The sequence below is a fragment of the Corythoichthys intestinalis genome, chromosome 19 (genome assembly GCF_030265065.1).
Source record: "Corythoichthys intestinalis isolate RoL2023-P3 chromosome 19, ASM3026506v1, whole genome shotgun sequence".
In the NCBI taxonomy this organism is placed as follows: Eukaryota; Metazoa; Chordata; class Actinopteri; order Syngnathiformes; family Syngnathidae; genus Corythoichthys; species Corythoichthys intestinalis.
The window spans coordinates 20,711,163-20,735,188 of NC_080413.1; the positions used below are offsets into that span (position 1 = coordinate 20,711,163).

At 41.6% G+C, this 24,026-nt stretch overlaps 1 protein-coding gene across 2 annotated transcripts; it reads left to right on the forward strand.

Moving 5' to 3' along the window:
• The first annotated feature begins 4,448 nt into the window (after positions 1-4,448).
• LOC130908076 (sine oculis-binding protein homolog) lies at positions 4,449-22,984 on the forward strand. Of its 2 annotated transcripts, none has more exons than XM_057823696.1 (7): positions 4,449-4,738; positions 10,100-10,229; positions 10,430-10,618; positions 11,111-11,262; positions 14,674-14,769; positions 14,841-16,777; positions 20,329-22,984. In XM_057823696.1, the coding sequence occupies exons 1-6, from the start codon at positions 4,646-4,648 to the stop codon at positions 16,770-16,772; spliced, it is 2,592 nt and encodes an 863-aa protein (XP_057679679.1). In that variant the 5' UTR covers positions 4,449-4,645; the 3' UTR covers positions 16,773-16,777; positions 20,329-22,984. The 2 variants fall into 2 exon arrangements, with proteins under 2 accessions (XP_057679679.1, XP_057679681.1); XM_057823698.1 differs by having other exon boundaries at positions 14,862-16,777.
• Positions 22,985-24,026: the final 1,042 nt, after the last annotated feature.

The window sequence follows — 24,026 nt, forward strand, 5'->3', positions numbered from 1 at the left end:
GTTGGTTCCTTTTGCCTGCAGTCAATTGCCAGCCATATACTTCACAATATAATGACAGGACACGGGGCCGATTGATAGGGGGCCTGCCTTGTTGGCGTGGCCGTTAAAGCTGACCAAGTGGAATCACAGACTAAGAGCTTTTTCTGTTGAAAATTCTTGTGCATAAATCCCTGAATTCTTTATAGATATGGGGTTTAAAACAGTCTTGTTTCTTGGTTACAAGCAAAAAATTGTGCAGTTAGCATTTATTTTACGTAAATATTGCGAACAGTGATGCTAGTCAGTAAGCAAATGTAGCGGCGGCCATATGAAAACAGAAAGCTTTTTCCATTAAAAATTCCTGTGAATAAATGCTTAAATCAGTGAATTCTTTATAGATATGGTCATAAAACCGTCTCGACTTTTGTTTAAACGCAAAAAAAACGTGCAGTTAGCATTTATTTTACGTAAATATTGCAAACTATGATGCTAGTCCGTAAGCAAATGTAACGGCCGCCTTATGAAAACAAAGAGCTTTTTCCATTGAAAATTCTTGTGAATAAATATCCCTGAATACTTTATAGAAATGGACGTAAAACAGTCTTGATTCTTGGTTAAAAGCAAAAAACTGTGCAATTAGCATTTATTTTACGTAAACATCATGAACTATGATGCTATTCAGTAAGCAAATGTAGCGCCGACCTTGTGAAAACAGCTTTTTTCGTAAAAAATTCTTGTGAATAAATACTTAAATCAGTGAATTCTTTATCGATATGGTCGTAAAACAGTCTCGATTTTTGTTTAAACGCAAAAAAACGTGCAGTTAGCATTTATTTTACGTAAACATTGTGAACTATGACGCCAATGCCGTAGCTGCTAATTTCTCCCATTGATTTTTTTCACGTTTCAAAATGCATGGATGGTACGAAAAATATAATAATTACCTTGAATCCCCGGATAAATCACTCCTGAGACAATCCTTCCTGTTTGGATGCGGTACAGCTTTCGTACTTTTTCAACCTAAATCCGCTGTTAGATCGCTGCGTGCGTGTGGTTAAGAATAACTCCTCTTGATGCTGGGTGTGGGCAGGCCCCCTACTTGAAGGTGTGGCGCAGTGTCTGAAGGATGTGACCTGTCAATATAATTATGAAGTCTATGTGCCAGCATTCAAGAACTGACTTTACATAGCATTAGATTTTCCATTGTAACAAGTAACACTCTCAAAAACATTCAATCTCTACCACAACATAAACTACATGTCAAATGTACAATTGCAAAAGACCTTGTATGGATGAGAAAGTGTCACTTTCAATTCTACTGCATACACTAACTTTATTCTAGAAGAATTACAGATGTTGTCCAGTAACTGGTTTTATGGAGTTCATTAATGTGCAAGTACTTGAAGGAACAGAAATGGAACCCACTAGTATAAGTCCTATTTCCAAACATGCATGCAAAAATAACCAGGTAAAAATAATTCAGTTAAAGCAACACAACACGCTTCACACTCATGTTTATGTTACCGAATGCAACTCGATCATCCCCATCTTTTCCTCACCGACTGGGAAACACGATATGCACAAGTTCCCAGCCTGGCCTTTAACATCCAGAATAACCACAGCACAAATGTTTCTCTTCAAATTCTCCTGATGCGTAAAAACACAGAGACATAGACTTCACTGACACCTTTTACGCATCTTGACCTTGTGGATGTTTCATGTGTTTTACACTGGACATGCTCTAATCAAAAGGATGCCAAGTGGAAAAAGCCCCCCCTCCTGTATCGTTTATCCGACTGCGGCCTTCTCGTCTCCTTCCTTATTTTAGGACAAGAGACAGTGTTTGTACTGTGTCCTCAGATAAAACACAGTCTTTACATTCCTTATGAAATGTATCTGGTAAGATTTGGGAAGTGGGGGGGGGTGTCAGGTGTTGGGTTACATCAAATCAGAAGCCCACCCTCTTTCATCCTGAGGGGAAACAGCAGCGTCAAAAAGGGTATTTAGACCAGGGGCATGCCATTTAGCTTTCAAAATAAAAGCAAAACAATTGGGTGAAGCATATCAGAGGATTTAACCAAGTCATTGCAAAAGAATTGGAACGAACGAACGTCTCTACATACAGAATTTTCAGGTTAAGACCCGCCTCAACAGGAAAATATTGCCTCTTGTTACAAAAGAAATTACAGTATACGAAAGACAAAAATCCAGTATGGCTGGTACTTGCAGTTCCCAGAGTTTACTGAACATAACATACTCATAGCTGCTCTGGCATTGTCTATTGCCTAGCATTCTTGGCATCCAATTGGCTAAGAGGGACCTCTGCTGTATGTGTATGTGTGTATCCCAGCGTCGTCTTCATTCTGTGTTCCGACAGCTTTACATGAGTGTATTAACTTTTATTATTTACTCTATTCTTGTTTTTTTTACATTATGCACAACTCTGATGTTATGTTTATTGTTAATTTGCTTTAATTTTCATATTTCACACATATAAAAATTACTGTACATGAAGACGATATTGGTGTCAACTGGTTTGGGGTTTGACCATCAGTAGCACGAAGTGCACATTTTTTGGCTCCCCTTACAGCAAACCAGCAAGCAGCGGCCGTTGCTATTCAATTACAGTGTGATTGCATTGTGGATTAAATAGCATAGATTTCAGTCAATTAGCGATGCATGTGTCAAGGAGGCGTCAACCTATTGATGTGAGCTCCATTAAAAAAAAAAAAGTCTTCCTCTGTTTGATTTAGTCCATTCTGCGTGCTTATGCGAACTCTGGCAACACACCTACTGCCAACAACCAAGCGAGATCTAAAATACCATCACTTGCCACCGACACACCAAAAACAACAACCCACTTCTCCACCAGTCAAACACAACGAAGAATTTTAATTTTAATATTCAAATTTGATCCAGGTGGCAGGGTGACTCAATAGTTAGCATGTCCACAGTTCTGAAATCCAGGGTTCAATCCGACGCTACGGCTTTCCTGTGTGGAGTTAGCATGTTCTCCTCATATCTGCGTGGGTTTTCTCTGGGTACTCTGGTTTCCTCCCACATCACCAAAACTTGTCTCGTTGTGCCCTGTGATTGGCTGGCAACCAATACCCACTGATCATAGTTAGCTGGGATAGGCTCCAGCACTCCAGGGACTAGACATGTGCCAATTACTGGTTTCAAGGTATATCGTGGTATAAAAACGTCATGGTTTCTAAACTGCAAAAATTATCCATCATACCGTCCCTAGCTATCTTTTATGTCCCAAAAATGCAGGGCGAAATCGGTCACTTGCAGCTGCAAGGCTCAACCCTCACCTTACCGGTTGTTGCTCAGTGTCAGTGAGGCATCTGTGCTACACGACGACTGGAGGAGGTGAAACTTGAACTTTTTCCCCCCCTGGAAGAAAACGAAATCGCTGGTATTGGAATACTTCGGTTTCAGAAAAGTTACAGACGGCCTCGGCTTAGAGGAGGAGGGCCAACCGACATGTATAACATGTTTGCGAAGGGTGGCTGGTGAGGAGGCAATACCTCCAATATGATTTCGCATTTATAAAAAAATAAAGGTTAGTAGACACTATCATGAACTTTTCCCACCTGCTACGAGAGTTAACTCCAGCGTTTTAAGTGTGTCTAGCAAAGGTAAAATGTGTTTTTTTCTCCCTCTGGCAACTCCGTGTTGAGAAAGTATACGGTAAATATGATACGAGTCAAACACACGTGCTTTTTTATGGAAAATAATTCAATTATTTTTGTTCTGATGGTAATAATAATAATAAATAATAATAATAAAATGGCGTTTATTTCAATATTATTTTGAATGTTTCAATTATTATTATTATTTTATTATTATTATTATTATTATTATTATTATATTTTTTCGTATTATTTTAATTTAACATTATATCTATGTTCCAATTTGCTAATACAGTTTAAAAAAAAAAAAAAACTATTCAATGGAAATGTTTTTTTGTTTGTTTGTTTTTGACCCAGATATCTCAAAGTAACACATTTTAGAGCTGTAATTTTAATACCGTGAAACTGTGATATTTTTGCTTAAGGTTATCACACCATCAGAATCTCATACCGGCACATGCCTACCCGGGACCCTTGACCCACGTGAGGATAAGCAGCAAGGAAGATGAATGAATGAATAGAAATTTGAAGAAATTAGCCACATTAATGAGAATCCAGATGTTGGCAGAGCAAACTAAATGTGACAATTTAAATAGCTTGGTCATTTCTGGTCATTTTTAACGCTTGATGTCCTGCAAATCCGATTAAAATGACTTTGAAGGTTATGAAAAACAGGTTAAAAAGATAATGGGGGTTAACTTTTAATTCCTCAAACTGTTGCTATGACGTTTTATTTTTTTGTGCTAACCGGAAGTTCCTCTTCTCTTATCGACGCTAACATGACGACGGTAAAGCCAAGCGAGCGGCGCTGGTTCACCAGTGGAGCCTCCAACACGGAGCGCGCACACATGTCCCGCGGACTCTTTATGCGTGGAGCCCCAGATTAGGCGCTCCCACGTCCGGGAATGACAGCCGCTGTCACCGCGAGTGACAGCTTTCACTCTGGCCTACTGCAGTGATCCACCGAACCACTGACGGTTTGACACATCCGACTCCGGTCCGGATCGGATCCACCACAGACGGGGACTATGCCAGAGATGGAGAAAGGGAGACCACCAGAAAGTAAACGCAGCAGGAAACCCGCGCATCCCGTAAAGAGGGAAATTAACCAGGAGATGAAGGTGAGAGGATGTTTGGTCACTTTCCTTAAAAATCCTTATTCCTATAGTTAACCACTCATAAATTACTGCAAGACTACAAATTTAATACACTTCATGGTTTAGGTTATTTGATGTGGCAAAGCATATCTGATAATATATTTCTTTTCATAAAGAGTTATATATTAAGCACTTTTACAACTAATGTTACCTAGACATGAAGTTTTAATTAGACTGCAGATGTTAGCCGATTAAAAAAAAAAAAAATTGTTGTCCATTTTGTGACGCAGTGTCAGGCCAGCTGTGGCCCCGACATGCACACTGTTATGTCCACAGGAGATCCAGATGTGCGTCACTTCTTCCCTGCCCCCGCTGGAGTTGGAGGGCGGGGGCGGATCAGAAAGCTAGGACATTAACATCCCTAAATAACCCACATCAGGCCCATGTTGGGTGGCAAAACATGAATTAAGCACCACTTGAACATCAGAGATATTTGTACCTCAGAGGTTGACGTTTTTCTATTAATGATGAGTCAAATCACAGTCAAAGGCGCAATTCCCTCCCACCATTATGCACACATTACTGCATGGAAACCTATCCACGGATAGTGTGCTTTGTTTGGGTTTGGACACTGGTTATTTGAGAGTCTTGGTAAGGGATATCCGAGGCTCCTTCAAGCCTGGCCTGGGAAATCGAAGGATTTTTTTTCATGAAGGAGGGGATGATTCTGGCATTTAGCGTGGGGAGGAAATGTGCTCGTTTTTCTTTAAGTGGTTTGGACTGTGGAGTTTTGATATCCAGGGGAGGTGTAGTGTTACAAGTTCCCCTAATTTTAATCAAAACATACGAAACACTATCCGCGCTTGATGTAAAGCCTGCCCCGGCTGGATCTCAGGGTCGGCCCCGGTTTGTTGGCTTTGGACGCAACTCTCCTTGTGGTTTAGGATACGGGCTGTCACTCTCATAAAGCAGATGTTTGTCTGAACTGCCAAAAAGAAACACAAACAACATTGTGGGAAGTGGGAAGTCTGGGTTGGACAAAATAGTTGAACGAATGACAGAGTGTATACACATTGACACTACAGTACATCATTTTACCTTGAGGGGTGCAGTGTCCTGTCATTGCAGTGATACCCTAGACAAGTGGCTTATACACTTTGCGGAACATCTTTTGTGGTCCAGGAAAACATATCAATACCATCCTTGGAGTGCAACAATTAGCAGACATAGGGGTACAGTACAGTACAGTACAGTACAGTCGACACAAATTTACCTGATACATTTTCAATTCTAGAAACTGTCACCCAAGACTCCAATAAGCCATTAAGCAATTAATGTACAGTAGATCAAGTAAATTTATGTTCCTTAATGTGGAAACTCCTGTACTGCATTGGCAGCCGTGGCGCAGTTGGTAGCTCGAGTTGTTCTGGGACCAAAGGGCAGCGGTTCAATTCCTGGCTACGACTGCCCACTGTGAAAGTGCCCTTGGGCAAGGCACTGAGCCCTAATTTCATTGCAATGGGTTGGCAGCACCTTGCATGGCAGCAGCACCAATGGTGTGTGAATGTGTGTGTGACAGCAGTGTTGGGCATGTTACTTTAAAAAAGTAATTAGTTATAGTTACTTACTACTTCTTCCAAAAAGTAACTGAGTTAGTAACTGAATTACTCTATAGTAAAAGTAACTAGTTACCAGGGAAAGTAAATATTTCCGTGACAGTTAAAAGAAGTTGTATGTCAAAGAGTTTGAAATTTTCTGAGCAGTATTCGAGTCAGTTGAATAGAGAACAGACAGGTAGTTGTGTTATAGAACCTTGTAATATTTATTGCACCTCACCAGCAACAGATTTAGCCTACACTTGAAGTGCAACAAAAACAGATTTGAATTGAAAAAAAGCTTTGCCCCGGGACATAAATTACACTTTACATGCAAGTTCTTTCCTTTAATTTCGACCAACTTGAAATAGTGTTTATATCTCCACCTCGTAAAGGACAAATTTTCCTCTGAATGCTCTGCCATCATATCCCTCGGCATCTGTTTTGCGTGTGTGTGTTTGCCGCACGGGCTGGTCCGGTTTGTGTGTGAAAACACCGGCTCTGAAGTTCGTGCGCTATTAGGCTCGAGCGTTTACGTCACAGAATGGGGGATCACGTGAGATTTGACAACAACGCAACCATATTGGAAGCAGGTCTGGCTCGCGGGACATTAAACTTGAACTTGCCAGTTCGATAAAGAGACAAACTCGTTACTAAGGCAGAGAACAAATATGTGATCAAACTTAAGGATGTGAACAATGTTGACCCTTACGAGCAAGCCGAAGACAAATGGAGTAAAGATGTCGATGGGCTTCCACAATCACGCGAAATGGACTTTCTGCTGTATTTATTGTTTAGTGGATGTTACTAAACTCATCGGCGATTCCAAAATTACAAATCACTACAAAGCTACGAACAGTTTTGCTGCGGATGGGTGCAGGACCTGCACATTATGACCGTATCAAAAGGCAACTCCATCGTTCTTGCAAAGGTAGGCTATGTGTGTTTACTATTTTCATTGCCATGAACCTGAACGCACCTTAAGTCTTGGATGACAAATAAACAGAGCAGAGTAGACTCACTACGGCTGGTAGTTTCTTTAATTTATTCAAAGTAAGTAACGCACCGCTTTTGATCGTCAGTAACGGTAACGGCGTTGTAACAGCGGAAAAAATCATTAGATTACCCCGTTACAGAAAAAATAACGCTGTTATGTAACGGCGTTATTTATAACGGCGTTATTCCCAACAGTGGTGACAGGGTAAATGTGTGCTAATGTAAAGCGCTTTGGGCATGACAACCATGTAGTTAAATGTGCTATATAAGTACTCTCTATTTACCATTGGCCCTTGAAAAAAATACAAACTGTAACTTGATTCATAGACATCAGTTAAACACTTACTTTGGAGCATAATAATTAGTCAGAAATAATAATGTGCTATTGATTTACGTTAATGCAGTAAGTGTCTTAGCACTGTTATAAAAGAGACTTCAGTATAGCTCAATGTCTGTCATTTAATACTAACATCCCTTAAAGCTGTGATTCTCAACCAGTGTGACATGGCACATTAGTGTGCAGTAAGAGATCATCTTATCCAATGCTTGCCTGGCACAGCCAGACTGGTCTCCCTGTATTTTTCAAACACTGTGAGAATAGTCTGGGACCCAGCCCATTTACGGCCTCCCGTGCAAGGAAAAAATCAACCGTCCAATCAGATTAGTTTATTTGCGTGACGTGTTCTTAAGGAGCAACGTCACTCTTCTGCGTCGGAAGTCGTCTCCACAACAACACAGATGGCGAACAGGAGAGCCGAGAATATGTTTCAATCCATGGTAAAATCAGTTTTAAATGACCAGAAACACATCGACACAAGTCATTAACAACAGTCTTTGTCTCGCGCTAGCCATGTTGAATAAACTCCGCTCTCCTCGTATGTTTACTTCCGCGCGGAAGTCCCTCGTCGCTTTACTAATGTCATGTCCGCCCGTTGCTGATTGGTCTGTTTGCTGTGGCTTCCTCCGCCCTGGAAATTTTATCCGCTGAATGGTGGCCAGACTCAATAGCTGGAACAGCGGTGAGTCTGGTGTACCAGGCTAATCCAATGCTACTCATTTGGACAAGAAAATTAAATAACACAACAAAATATTTTTATTTATCTACCTATACCAATGACAAATAATAAATCAAAAAGATAAAATGATTTTCCGCTACATGGGAGAAGGTACCAAATTAATCTGTGAATCCACATGCTGTTAAGTGGTGTGTTGTTTTGTGTGGTGTGGAGTTTTTTTTTTTTTTTTCAATGCGAAATATGTGCCTAGTCTCAAGCAGGTTGGGAAACACTGCCTTAAGGTGCATTCACCCTGGAAACTAGAAATGTCAGAAATTGAGGCCCAGTCCCTCCCTGAGAATGGACTCAAGGTTTGAGTCATATAAAGGTGCAGCAACATTTGAATTCAATACCGGCATAAATTGACAGAAATAGGTGTACATGTGAGGGTCAACTTCTTTCCCACATGGTAAAATATAGTTAACATAATACTGTTGAATAGTTGAAAAGTCAAATGTCAGGATGGCAAAATCTGTGCTTCTGAAGGTACCACCAAAGTCTACCCCAATGACAAAATGCCTAAGGGAGATATTAAGGTTAACTGCACTTTAGGGACTGAAATGGGCTGTAACTATTGCCTTTAAAAAAGGTAGGCTGAAATCAATCAAATCTGCCATCCTAGACATGGCTACAAGATGTGATCTTGAACAAGCAGAGGTAAGATGGAAAGCGGGTCTCACGCTGGAAGGCAGGAGAACTGATTCCTGACTCCGCTGAGGTCCGGCCCAATGTTGTCTCTGTAATACATCTGTTTCAACACCACATTCAAACTTACTCCCTCCACGTCAGGCTCAGAGCGCAGCAGCAGACACCGGATACTTGACTTTAATCATCGTTAGGCATATTTAGCTGGATATGATACCAACACTCGCACTCACACAGACACAGCAGAAAGTGAGCAAGTCAAGGGAGAGATCCATTTCTTTGAGGGCCCCGGTGCAGAGCAGAGGTCGGAGAGAGGAAAGAGAAGGGAAAGAATGTGTAGTCGGTACTACGCAGTCAACGCCACCACGGCGGACTGGCTGTGCTGGAAATGGGTGAAACCCGAGACGCTAGGCCGGGTCGGGTGTCAGGGCTTGAAGGTGTCGGGGTGGATGGGAGGATGGCGAACATGGATGTGGAGGGATAGCAGAGGGGGGAAAGCTGGGAGAAGAGAGTGAAGAGGGGCATTTCCGAGAAGCGTGGGACCTCGCTGTGGTGTTGGGTGTCCCACTCTGATTTCTGCCCATTCTGGATCAGATTTCTCCTCCAATCCGGTTCTTCCAACACCACAGAGTGAGGTGGGTGGATAAAGAGAGAGACCTTTGTGTTTAGATTTTTTTTTCATCTGGTCGTAATAAAAAAAAAGAGGGGGGACCACACATCTGCAGGGAACAGTTTTCTTTTCTCCCGCTTTTCCCAATTAGATGAGATAAACAAAGGATGATTCATAGATTTCACACTGGTGTCGGGTTTTAAACCTTTCCGTCTCAGATTTAGCAAGAGTAAACAACATGAATACATCATGGAAAAAGCGTCATACTGAACTCCACTGTGCTGAGATTCAGTTCTCTAACAGGGCTGGAGCTGGGAAAGAATCCCTTTCATTCATTCGGGCTAGTAAGGTCTGATTATGTTTAGCATGGGATAAAAAGTTCCACCACAACCACGATATACACAAAATCCTATTTGTGGCTGTTACTTTAGACATATAAAAACAATCTTAATCTGTCACTTCTTTTCCTATGTGTTGTATGCAGACTTTTGCAGAAAGCACTATGAATGAGCTCCTAGGATGGTACGGCTATGACAAAGTGGATCTTCGAGATGCTGAGGCCAACGAGATCAGGAACTACAGGGAGAGACGCCAGCATGTATCTGTGTTGAAAGGTGAGGGAATTGGCCTCAGTTTTAGAATACCCCTGGCTCTGCCCACAGGTTATACCGTACCGATATTTAGTCATTAAAATGCATTACATTCTCTCACCGTTCAAGAAACTTCGATGTTTTTCATCATTTTTGCTGATGTTGATGAAATTCCTGGATTGAACATGAAATGAAATACAAAGTATTTTTGGTTTGTTTTTAAGAAAACTCTTTGCCAAAACCCAAGACCCTCGACAGCAAAGTCAGTCACACGGTCCTCGCTATGAAGAGTGTCGAGAGGGAATCATTCACTGTTCCCTCATCTTCGTCTTCATCAACAAGCACCTCCTCAAGCACGGCCAAGGAGCACAAGAGTGCACCCGTGATTGTGCCACTCATAAAGCCATCAGCAGGTAACCTATGAAGCTTAACATTAAATTCATTTTTCATGCATCGTTCTTACTGCTTATCCTTACATGGATCACGGTTGTGCTTGATAGATCAGTTAACTTTAATCGAGAGGCAACGGAGTCCCTACACACAATTGAGTGAACACACAGGAATGCGATAGTCCAGATTCAAACCTCCAACCTCAGCATTTAGAAGCAAATGTGCTAACCACTCGTCCAACGTGTTCCCCATTAATATCAGATTTTAGCCAATTGCCTCGAGGTTAAACACATCTCTATGTTGCAGTTTTGGGTTTCATCTTGTGTTTTTTTCAACGCAAATATATAATCACACAAAAAAAAAAAATGGCACCTCAAATTTCAAAATCGTACCACTTAACAGTTACAGGCTGCCAGCATGACAAGGGCTACACCATCATCATATGTGAGATATTGATAGTAAAGTTTTACAAATTACACTGGTATGAATGCAATTGCCTCTTCTCGCCCCTACAGTGGATGACGTACAAAATGTACAGATCGTGTGCGTTTGGTGCCAAAAAGAAGGTGTTAAGCGCTACTCTCTATGCATGGGTTCTGAGCTCAAGAGCTTCTGCAGTGAAAAGTGTTTTGCCGCCTGCAGACGGGCCTACTTCAAGCGCAATAAGGTGAGCAGGCACAGCACATATTCATAGTGAACTGATGCAAGTTGCTACGAGACAGCTGATGGCTTTGCTTAGCAATGTGAATAAAACTGCCGTATTGGCCCGAATATAAGACTGTGTTTTTTGCATTGAACTAACACTGAAAAAGAGGGGGTCATCTTATATTTTGCGGTCTAGACATTATACCCATTCACGACGCGAGATGGCACCAGATATTATTGAAGCGATATTCTGTAATGACAGATCGCAACTACTCTCCCCATTCACGACGCAAGATGGCGCCAGATATCGTTGAAGCGATGTTCTCTACTCTTTTAGTTTAACCACTTTGCATTATTTTATTGCAATGTTTTTCCTTATTCAGATTTGTTTCAAGACTACAGTTAGTTAGACTTCACTTGGATGGTTAATGCAGTTATTGCAATTTTGTTGTTTTATCGCAATAGATTGGTTTATTTCCATTTCAAAAACCAGAAGCCATTCATTTACGAATGTGATTGCACTCTAGTTTACATATTTAAATGTTCAGATATTAAGATTTGAATGAGGCAAAATAACATGCTTTTTCTCTCAAATATATTGTTATAATCATTTGTTTCGGATGTACTGTAATTATTTTCTGTATAAAAATTAATATGGTTTTCAAAAAGTCTATTTTTCAAACTTGAGTCTTGAAAAAGAGGGGGTCGTCTTATAATAAGTGCAGTCTTACATTCAGGCCAATACGGTAGATTGCAAAACGGTAGATTCTACCACACATCAATTCAACATTGGAATTATGCTTGCCAAGTCACATGGCTTATGCCAAGTGCAACCACAGTGGGTTGGTTTTCTACGATGCCAGTATAAAGGGTTTAGGCATCGTAAATGCACATAAATACTAAATGGAAATCGATTTGCATTTTCATAAAGGTGTCCCTTGGAACCTACTCACTAAAAGTTTCCTGTTGGGTAAAATATAGTGTGATGGAGGTCAAAGTTTATCCAGGATACTTGGTATCAGTTTCTCTTTAATGGAGGGGTAAAGCCATTAGACCTGCTTTGGTGTTGAGGAAACACCACAACAACGACTACGAGTGCCCGATCGGATGCACACAGCATGGTTTGTCACCTTCCTTAATGGGATGTACTCTGTTTAGAGGTTATGTGTGACACAAAACAATATCCCGTTTCACCATCACTGTGATAGTATCCCCTACGAAAGTTTCAAGACAAAACGGCACGCTGAGCAGACTGTGCAACAAACCCTCTACTTTTTCAGACACGGGAAAGAAAAGCAGTGCGGTTGGCTTGTTACTGCTTGTCTGAGAAGAAGGCCAGGACGCCTGGGGCGAGGTGTCCACTTTCAGTGCATACCTTACCTTCAGCTGCCTCATGTGTTGTAACTCAACACGACTCGGTGGGCCGGGGAAGCACTCGGATCCACAAAAGATCGCCTTACACAAATCAAGACAAATTCCTTTATTAATACTGGCAGCATTAATATGACAATACATCAGTTGCATTATCTTCGTAGTTGGTTGTAAAAACGTATCCATTTCACCACATAGTGATTTCTCTTCACAGGATTGACCTTTAGGTTTTGATGCCATTCATGACAAGGCCAATCGTTTCAAGCTTGTTGCTAGAATTTTTCAAATTTGATTTACTGGCCAAAAGTCAATTTCACTATTGTATTTTTTTTTTTCAAGCAAATACATCACTATGGTAACACGTCAATCCATCAGATACAGTGGGGCAAATAAGTATTTAGTCAACCACCAATTGTGCAACTTCTCCTACTTGAAAAGATTAGAGAGGCCTGTAATTGTCAACATGGGTAAACCTCAACCATGAGAGACAGAATGTAAAAAAAACCCAGAATATCACATTGTTTGATTTTTAAAGAATTTATTTGCAAATCATGGTGGAAAATAAGTATTTGGTCAATACCAAAAGTTCATCTCAATACTTTGTTATGTACCCTTTGTTGGCAATAACGGAAGCCAAACATTTTCTGTAACTCTTCACTCTTGTAAAGAAATCAACTGTGGGAGCAATTAATGGAAAATGGAAGACATGCAAGACCACTGATAATCTCCCTCGATCTGGGGCTCCATGCAGGATCTCACCCCGTGGTGTCAAAATGATTAAAAGAACAGTGAGCAAAAATCCCAGAACCACACGGGGGGACCTAGGGAATGACCTACAGAGAGCTGGGACCACAGTAACAAAGGCTACTATCAGTAACATAATGCGCCGCCAGGGACTCAAATCCTGCACTGCTAGACGTGTCCCCCTGCTGAAGCCATTACACGTCCAGGCCCATCTGCGGTTCACTAAAGAGCATTTGGATGATCCAGAAGAGGACTGGGAGAATGTGTTATGGTCAGGTGAAACCAAAATACAACTTTTTGGTAGAAACACAGGGTTCTCATGTTTGAAGGAAATAGAATACTGAATTGCATCCGAAGAACACCATACCCACTGTGAAGCGTGGGGGTGGAAACATCATGCTTTGGGGCTGTTTTTGCAAAGGGACCAGGACGACTGATCTGTGTAAAGGAAAGAATGAATGGGGCCATGTATCGAGAAATTTTGAGTGAAAATCTCCGACCATCAGCAAAGGCCCTGAAGATGAGATGTGTCTGGGTCTTTCAGCATGACAATGATCCCAAACACACAGCCATGGCAACAAAGGAGTGGCTTCGTAAGAAGCATTTCAAGGTCCTGGAGTGGCCTAACCAGTCTCCAGCTCTCAACCCCATAGAAAATCTGTGGAGGGAGTTGAAAGTCCGTGTTGCCCAATGACAGCCCCAAAACATCACTGCTCAAGAAGAGATTTGCATGGAGGAATGGGCCAAAATATCAGCAACTGTGTGTGACAAGCTTGTGAAGAGTTACAGAAAACGTCTGGCCTCCGTTACTGCCAGCAAAGGGTACTTAACAAAGTATTGAGATGAACTTTTGGTATTGACCAAATACTTATTTTCCACCATGATTTGCAAATAAATTATTTAAAAATCAAACAATATGATTTTCTGTTTTTTTTTTTCCACATTCTGTCTCTCATGGTTGAGGTTTACCCATGTTGACAATTACAGGCCTTTCTAATATTTTCAAGTGGGAGAACTTGCACAATTAGTGGTTGACTAAATACTTATTTGCCCAACTGTATGTAACTCAAGATTGTGTAACTGCTTGACATTGATTCAATTTAGGTCTGGGTGTCAATCAAAGATTTTCGATACTGGTACTGATACCTTCGTTTTGACACCGGTTGCTGAACAATACTTTTTTCAATCCCAATTTAATAAAATAAGTTCTAAGAAAAAGAAAATTACATCACACATAACAGCACAAATCTTGTGGTTTATTTTTCAACTCAGCCCTATTCCAATGTTGATGTTTCATACTGTGATTTCTACCAATTAGGCCAGAGACGAGGACCTCCATGGGGAGAGATCTCCCCAGCACCCTCATACAGAGGACACACCAAGGCTGGTGATGAAGATAAACAGCAATGTTAGAGTAAGAAGATTATTAATAAACTGTTGTACATAGGTAATTTAATGTTGGATCCCTTTTGTGACCCTCCACAGTCTCTCTCTCCTGTGTTGCAGGTGTGTGATTGGTGTAAACATGTCCGCCACACGAAAGAATACCTTGATTTTGGATCTGGCGAAGAGCGACTTCAGTTCTGCAGCACCAAATGTCTGAATCAGTACAAGATGGATGTGTTCTACAGAGAAGCACGTGCGGCTCTTACATGCTCCAGCCCAGCTAGGGCTGGACAGGAGGGGAGGTCAGATCATAATCTTGTTGGGCAAAAGCTTCTCACTCCAGAGTCTTGGAACAATGGTAGCAGTACAGGCGAAGCACTTCAAAGAGACAAATCGCCAAAGGGCCCTACACCAATCCCGGGTTCATCAGAATCATCCTCGATATCTCCATCAGAGTCATCATCTTCTAAGCTTCCTGTCAGTGGGCAGAGAAGTCTTGACAGGCCCATCCAACCTCCTCCACCTCCTCCTGCTGTAGAGGTGTCACCTCATTCTGCACTAATTCCTCCTCCTCTTCCACGCCACCCTCTAGAACATTCACCAATTCCCCAGTTGCGAATGCCCTTCATTAGACCTCCTCTTCATGCCCAGGGCCTTAGAAGCCCCCTTGCTAATAACCACCATCCAAGACCTCCTGGTCCCTCTTCTAGCCCCATCCACAGACCCGCTCCCTCTCCGCACCTGCAGCCTCCCACTTCCTCCTCTATTAACCCACCAGGATTGATGCATCCTCTCCCTCGGCACTACTACCCTGGTTTGCACTCTCCTCCACTTATGCTACCAAGAGGCCCTGTGCCAATGCCTCCTATAATGAACTTTGGCATTCCTTCCTTTAGCCCCCTCCTACCCCAGCCCACAGTCCTGGTACCGTACCCTATTATCGTTCCCCTTCCAGTCCCAATACCAATTCCAATACCCATTCCAGTCCCTCCAAAAAGAAATCTTGAAACCCCAAATCATACTGGTGTTATACAACCTGTGCCAGAGGGAATAGACAGATGTAGATCGATACCTGCAAGGTTTCCTTCTCCTGGGATTCCTGAAGGAAACAGCCAATTGCTACACCACAGAATAAGTGGAAATGTGCCTCATAGTCTCCCTTCACCCAGTGACCCCAATTCCAAAGACATAGGTTGGGTTAAATCAGAGAGGCCATTCTCGTCCCCATCATTGATGTGCCACAGTGGGTCATTGTCCCCACGAGCACAGTATAACACATCGCCCTCCTCTGCACGCAGCTCAGAAGGTCAGATGGACTATAAACAACAACAGCACTCAGAAAGACAAGTTATACAGAGGGTTCTCCAGAGAACACAGGTGAAGGTAGAACCCAATGTTAAAACAGCTGTAGACCTTTTGGGGATAGAGGAGTCAGGTTCTATGCAGGGTACCAGATCAGGTCTCAGTAGATCTAGCCCACCTCCACCATCATCACAGCCCTCTTCACATGACACTATATACCAACATCAGGACTGCCACACCTCACCGTCACGCATACCAACAATCCCTACAGTGAACAACAACCAATATGATTCTTTGACTTCTGCCCCTAAATCTCAAAACCATGGTCCAAATGGGATTTCCTCAGTGCTATCCATAGCCTGCTCGGGCTCAGCCTTACCCCAGAAAGTACCCATATCACCCGCAGATCCTGCATTAACTGAGTTGGAATCCATAAAAGAAAACAAGTGCTCAGTTGTCTGCCCTGTCCGAGTTGAGGGCCAAGTTAACCAAACAGAAGAACCTTCAGCAGTAGTTAGGGATGCAGGAGACGACCCACACTTGCCAGATGAGGACCATGCCTATGCCCTACCCACTGCACCAAAGATTGGTGGGACCACCACCCCACTGCTCTTGCCCAAACTCAGGGACAAGGGTAGCTTAAGGAGCCCTGCTAATACACCCAGTGCTGGAGACATGGAGCCAGCTCTAAAGAGAAGATGCCTACGAATCCGTGATCAAAACAAATAACATAGGTAAGAAATTATAATTGCAGACAACAGGGAACACTTTATGTGCTCAATTTGGTGTACACCGCAAGTCAAAAGTCTTGGGAAAAACAACTAAGGGAATTTAAGGAAAAGTGGACTAACTACTGTATATTAGCTAGTGCTTGGCAACCATTTCTGAATTGACATACCATGTAGTGAATTAAAACCCACCAATTATTCCAAATATTACATGACGAAGGACTAGAAAGTCTGAACGCAAACTCCCATAGGAGAAATTGAATCACAGGTTTCACATGTGCGTGGTCATTAAACAGCATGGCGCCAAAGAGAGAGAATCCTGGTTACCTGGCACTCTTTGGGGCTCTAAGGTTACAACAGGGGAAGGAGGTGAAGGGCACGGGTAGTGAGAGTCACTTTGAAAGGTGATCACTTTTGACAACCTGACAGTCACAATGCTTTGGTTACCTGCCAGCAACGCTTTGGCTGTGCTTGTTGTATGTATATAGCTTATACTTATATCCTGGGACATTTGCCGTGCACAGATTGTTTTAAGGCCTTTTGTATCAGACAAGAATAGACGACTGATACACTAGAAAACGTCAAGCAGAGACAATGAAGTGAATTTGGCTAGGTTCATACTCCAGGTCTTAATGCATAAATCTGATTTTTTTGTCATATCTGTTTTTTTGGCGTGCCTGTTCAGACTGCCTTTGTCCATTGAGACCGCTCAAGTATCACGTATGCTCACTAATTCGCAGTCCGAGATGCGCTCAGCAAAGAGACCCGCATGCGCAGAAGCATCACAACAAATTACACATGCTAGCTGTATGTCATTCCAGAGTGATCATATTTTGATTTCCAAAAAGAGGACACAAATAACAGACATTAATAATCCCCGTTTAGTCTTGTATTCAAAGTTTAAATGGACTGATAGAACGCATACACGCACACACACGAGCCTTGACGTGTGTGCGTGAAATGATGTGGGTGCGTCAGTTTGCCCCGACTCGGCCATGTGTGCAATAATGAAATATTGCTCATTCGGCGTACAGAATAAAAATCGAAAATTGTAAGGCTTATTCTTTTCCTCATTTTATTTTTTTATGACTGTGGTCAAGCCCGTTTCATGCTTAAAAGCACAGTTCAAGCTAGGCTAGGGTGACCATATTTTGATTTCCAAAAAAGAGGACACTCAGCCCGGCCTCAAGATACTTGAATTTTACAAGAAGTTCACTCAAAGATGCCTATATCACTTTAATATATTTAAAGTGTGCCCCCACACTCTGGATGGAAAAATGCATTTTGAAAAAATAAATAAATAAAATAAAATAATGACTAATATATACTGTAGATAGATAGATATAATGCAGACCTATGGAAATGTAGTCCAGTCAATACACATACACATAGTAGGCTATGTGCCAACTAAACATTTTTATAAATTACTATAGCGACAATTGTCCTTGACAAATTGTTATTCCCATTCAATTGATATTCTCATTCAATGTTCTAGATTGCACACAAACAATAACCGAAAAAAACTGACAAACTATTCAACCAGCATGTTTCCAAACGTAGCAGTTCAAAATTACGTTTCCCATAATGCTTAGCGTGGTTTAGCTTACTGATAGTTAGCTGAGGCAAAAATCAAACTTTGCTAAAAGTTTACAATCATCGGCAGCGCAACGATGCGACACCAAACGGGATTTTACAGTCAAAGCTCCGACAGAAGTCAACAGTTGCCATTATATACGTATTGATCGTAAAAAAATTAACAACTGGGCAGGCGTTGTGGCAAAATCGTCAACCCAGTAGATGGCGGTAATGTCTCATGATAGGGGTAAACTGCCAACAAAAACAAGAAGAACTACTCCTTCCCTCCCTTCTAGTAGAAGCCATGTCAACTGCTGCCACCCAGCGGCCGGAGGGATTCTCTTCAAATTGGTCCCGTGAAAAATCATGAAAAACTGGACATTTTATGAATTTATAAAACCCGCCCGGACGACGAGGATACTACGTGAAAGTAGGACTTGTCCGGGCAAAAGAGGACGTTTGGTCACCCTAAGGTAGGCCCTAATACCTACATGGCTGCCGTCCTCCGTGCCTCTTGCTCTTTGCTGACGTAATTGCTGCATGAATTCCAATTTGAGAGTCTTGACAGTTCAGACCGCCAGTCACGTTTTGAAAAAATGTGGCCCAGATCAGATTTGAACCACATACGAAAGTGATTCAGATCGGATTTGAAACGGCCCCACTTCTATGCGACTTGTCCCGTTCAGACCGTCAAGTTAATGCCTTACTCGAGTCGGATAAACACAAAAGACCAAAGACACTTTGAAACACGGGCGCACATCTTTCAAAGTCAGTGTGTAAGCAGGTTATTGTTAGAAGAAGTTACAAGGTACTACTCTAAGACACAGCTGGAATACAGCTCTGAGATTTCTTTATGAAGCATATGGACAAAACCAGAATGATTCAATTATGCACGTCATAGTGACACCCTAGCTTGGCTGACTTAGGCACTCTCTATCATCCTCCTCTCTGTCTGCACTCACAACTGCTGTCCGTTGCCAACCAGATGTTAAGTATAGCAGAACAGCCTCCTTACTTTGGACCTATCAAAGGGCCCTCTTTATTTCACTCGCTGAGTTGGTAGTCCAAATGTCTGTAACACCACCCGTCCGTCCGCGCCCACTGGTAACTTGCCATAATGAGATCATGTTACCGTTTCACTGTATGTCCCGAGATTAATCCGCTGATATTTCAGACACGGTTTTTAATTTCAACTGCTCTGCTTTTCCGCTGGGTTGTCCCTCAAAAGGTCAACAGTCAACTTTAAAACAATAAACAAGATTTTAAAATGCTATTGAAAGACAGTATGCAAAATGTTTTCTTTTGAATGAATGTTTTTGGCAGAATCATAAGTATTGAGAGATTTCCTTTCACTAAAAGTGAGTGTTGTCATTTGTTGTGGTTTCAAGTGTTCCCTTAGTAACCGATACATATGAAATCACAGCGTGCTGCTTGTGTCGTGCAGACGGATTTATGACCCGGCGTTGTGTGAAACGAGAGCTGGCTGCTGCCCTATGTGAATGGCTTTTGCTCGCCACCTCTATACTCCGAGCGCAACGTTACCGTCCTCCCTTATTGTCTTTACAGCTAAACGTCTTTTAAAATATCTCTCACTCTGACAGAAATGGCAGCCGGCTAGGGGATTTGGGCTCAGGAAACAGTTGCTTTTTCTGTCTAAATTTCCTCTCGTTTATTTGGGATATTTTATAGGCTTGTGTAATCTGAACCCACCACTTGAGTATTCGCTGAGCTTTGAAACTAAAACGCAATGAGACAGGGAGTATAGAACACTGCCTTCACATGAGTGTGTGCCTAGGCTGTTGGTATTTAATATGCACGTGTGGGAGAGAGAGCCCAGATGTTCTTGGTTTGATTGTGTAAGTTATCGGTAGTGTCGACTAGACTCATAGTGTTTATACGGCATGGGTGAATAAATAAATGTGATATGTTTAAAGGTTCTCTTACATTTTATCCTCTTCTCCACTTGTTTTTTTTCTTCCCAGTGGATGAACAGCACCCCTGTTCAACACAGTATGGCAGTGCCAGATTCAGTACCCCGCCCTCGTGTGGACGGCGCCAGTGCTAACACCTTCTTGCCTGCTCCCCACAGCCCACCAGTGTAGCACGGCCTGTGGACCAGCAGGGTGCCAAAGCAGAAAGACCAGATGGTCATGTGACGTCTATGGGCGGGTGGAGGTGGGGGGAGGGGGGGGGTAGATGGCACAACACCATCACACATTTCGGACCAAAAAAAAGTGTCACAGGGTAGTGTGTTCTGTTGTGTCCAAGGAGCGTTTGATACAAACCATCTTTTCACGTCTTGTCAGACAATCCCCTAAAGCGTGTTGATGTTTGTGCCCTGTCCTCCTAACCCCCCTCCTCCTCTTCCTTGCTCCACACAGCAGACAAGGCACTGATCAGCCTTGTGTGGTCTTCTCAGATGGAGTCTGAACATGATCTCTTTCCAGGGGAAACGGCTTGTTTTCTCTGCCCAGCTTGCACAAAGAGCCACATTGTTCCTCTCCCCATATACCACACAGACTCCCCGATCCAGGTTTTGGGTTACCTGGCCGAAAGGGGGCTCAGACTTCAGGAGGAGAGTTTTATTTTTTTTTTAATGACAGCTAGAAATATAGGATAACCTACTCTCCTCCATCTCCTTGCCCAATCTAAATACACCAAGACTTGATTTCTGAGGTATTCATCAAGTTCTTTCTCTGCCAGTCAGGGAGTGGTAAAAAAAAAATCACAGAGGAATTTTGGGCTAAAGACTGATGACTGAGCAGTGAGACAAGATGTCTGAATTAGATACATGTAAAATAATGTATAAAGGCAAAGAATTTAAGAGGGCTGCCTACTGTTACACAGTAGCTAGGATTTGATCACTCCAGTGGTCCTGATGATGCGGGCCATAGATGATGTTTAAAGACCCTGCCCATCAATGTTGGCCTGATCTTTTTAGATGGACATTTGATTTGACATTTCCTTCATCTACTACAAAGAAAAATAGACATTTTCTTTTTTGAACAAGGGAATTCTCATATGCAGCAGAATATGCTGCCTTGGAATTGTGTGCATGTTACCCAACATCCCACAGCGCCTCTTCTGGTTTCAGCCAGGTAGCGCAATGATTAACACTAATATCCACACAATTAACCGTAATCAATTATTTGTTATTTATGCCAAATTTTTTTTTTCACTTTCTATGCCATTGCCATTGATTCTGCCTTTTTAAAAAGGCTGTTATGAGATGATTCCATGAAATAACAGGCTTTATTTATTATTATTATTCTTTTAGCCAAATGTGGTGTTACATTTAAAAAAAAAAAAAAAAAAAATCAGATGCTGTAGTATGCAGCGATCAGTATTACAAGTCCCTCTTTTGGGAACCAGTCATGAAAATCCAGCCAGATACTACGTCCATTTTTTTCCCCTATAGTTGATCACAGATTTGTGTTATAATAACTTATGGAGACGCATAGATTTATACAAAAGCATTTTTATTTGTGTCATCGTCACATGAGGTATGTGAGAGTTTCGAAGCTCTTAAATCCCCGTTCTGTTGATGCAGTTGGGGTCCAAATGTATACGAACAGTGACAATATTTTAATGCAACACCACAAAAGAGAGTAACGTTGGTAGTGTATGCGGTGGTTTTAATAATGAATAAATGATCAAAACATTTACTGTCCAAATACAGTACTGTACTCCTGTAATCTAGCTGTATACTGAATCCCCACTAGAGAGCAGTGTATGCTTTGGAAATGTTATACCTGTCGGTTTGTGATGAGACAGCACCAAAATTATTAACAATGCCACCAAACTGACATTAAATGCCAAATCTATTATCTAGGATGCATTTATTTTACTCGTCTTACTCATAAATCACTGTCACATAAAAAAAAGACCCAAGTGTATAGTCCTATTTGATGGACGATGTGGCGAGCTCAACTGTTTGAATAATCATATCCAAATGTGACCCCCACCTGTGCCATCATTCCAGAACTAAAACCACTTATGTGTGCTCACCCAAGCGTAAGTGTGCCCACTGTGGTAACCCATGTCACATCACATCAGCCCACTCATTCCAGCCTCCATGCTCACCACCACAGGTCATGCCATAATTAGTGGAAGTCATCCTTGGCTGGCCAGGGGACTTGGATAACAGCCTGTGTGATTCAGTCCAGAAAATAAGACAAAAAAAAAAAAAATAAGAATCCCGTTCTCACACCATAGGCCCAAAAAAATCAAATACAAGATTGCCATTAATTGTTTGTTGCACATTTTAGCTATTGGTTATATTTTCCTACCCTTATGCTTCATGTGTGCTTACATTCATTTGGATAAAAAGTAATTTAGTGCCACCGTTTTGTTGCTATCACACATTTAGCCAAGGGATTAGATTTCACAGATTGTTTGTATTTGAACTCTTTGTAAAGACAAATAAAAGTTATTCTATGAGCAACAACCTGTCATATTTTTTTTCGTGCCATTTCCCAATATTGAACCGATGTTTACATAATTAACTAAGAGAGCAAGTTGCTAAAGTCTATTTTTAGTTGCAGCAGCATGTCAGTGAGGCTGCGCATCAGCATTCCTCAAATACTGAAAGTCAGTGAGTCAAGGCTTTGAAACAGATTGATGAGATAAGGGGGCAGGAATTCCGGCCTAGTGGTGGGAGCCTGTGGGGGAGATTGGAGGGTGCAAGTGTATCCCAACATGGGGCAACAACATTGATTGGCAAGAGCGATGAACAAAACTGGTGAGCCATAGTCCTTGAAAAAAAAAAACTTACTACATACTAATAAAGTAGTCTGTGTAAAATGGGGAAACCGGATGATAATCCAGTTAAAATAAAATATAGCTCTACCACAGTTGCAACACTTTCAAAATAAAAGCATCAGGTAGTTCTGTGGATGCAAGTCATGCTCCTGATGGCATTTATATCATAGAGTAATTGAAAAATGTAATTTGATGGCTTGGTCACGAAATGCTGCTTACACCAGTGATTCACCTGCCTAAATGGGACGTTTTAGGGTGTACACTTTGAATGAGTTCATAATCGTCACTTCATTGCTCTATTTACTATTTGGCGGGGACAGTTTATATTAACAATTGAAGTACAAAAAATGTTTTTGTTTTCTTCAAGGTTGCTTGCATGTTTTCCACACTGCTGCCGTCATATACACGTCACCAAAGCGTTTTGGAAATAAAGTTTAGAAATGTATTAGTAAACTAAACTGCATTGCAACAACACACAAAATTTGACAAGTGATAATGTGACATGCAAGTTTTACCCTTCAGTGAAGCGGTTGGGGGGCTAATTTAAGTGAACGGGGAAACAGCCAAACACATGATTAAAAAATAAATAAATATATAAAGGACCATTTAAAAATTTGTTTTAACCAGTGTTGGTTTTGGCAGCCTTTTTAATTTTAGTATTTTGGACGACGACACTTATTCGTCTTAGTCATATTTCAGTCATCTCAAAATGTGTTTGTCTTCAACTAGTTTTTGTTGTTGACGAAAACTAATTTCGTCTAGTTTTACTTGTTTACAAAAAATATTTTCGTTTGTAAAATTAAAAAAATGACTCCAAAAATAAATCAAGGTTTCCTACCATTTCATACATTGACAGACAAGCACATATTGTTGCGTCAACAAGGATAACGCTAACTTGGTAATAATGCACACTCAGCTG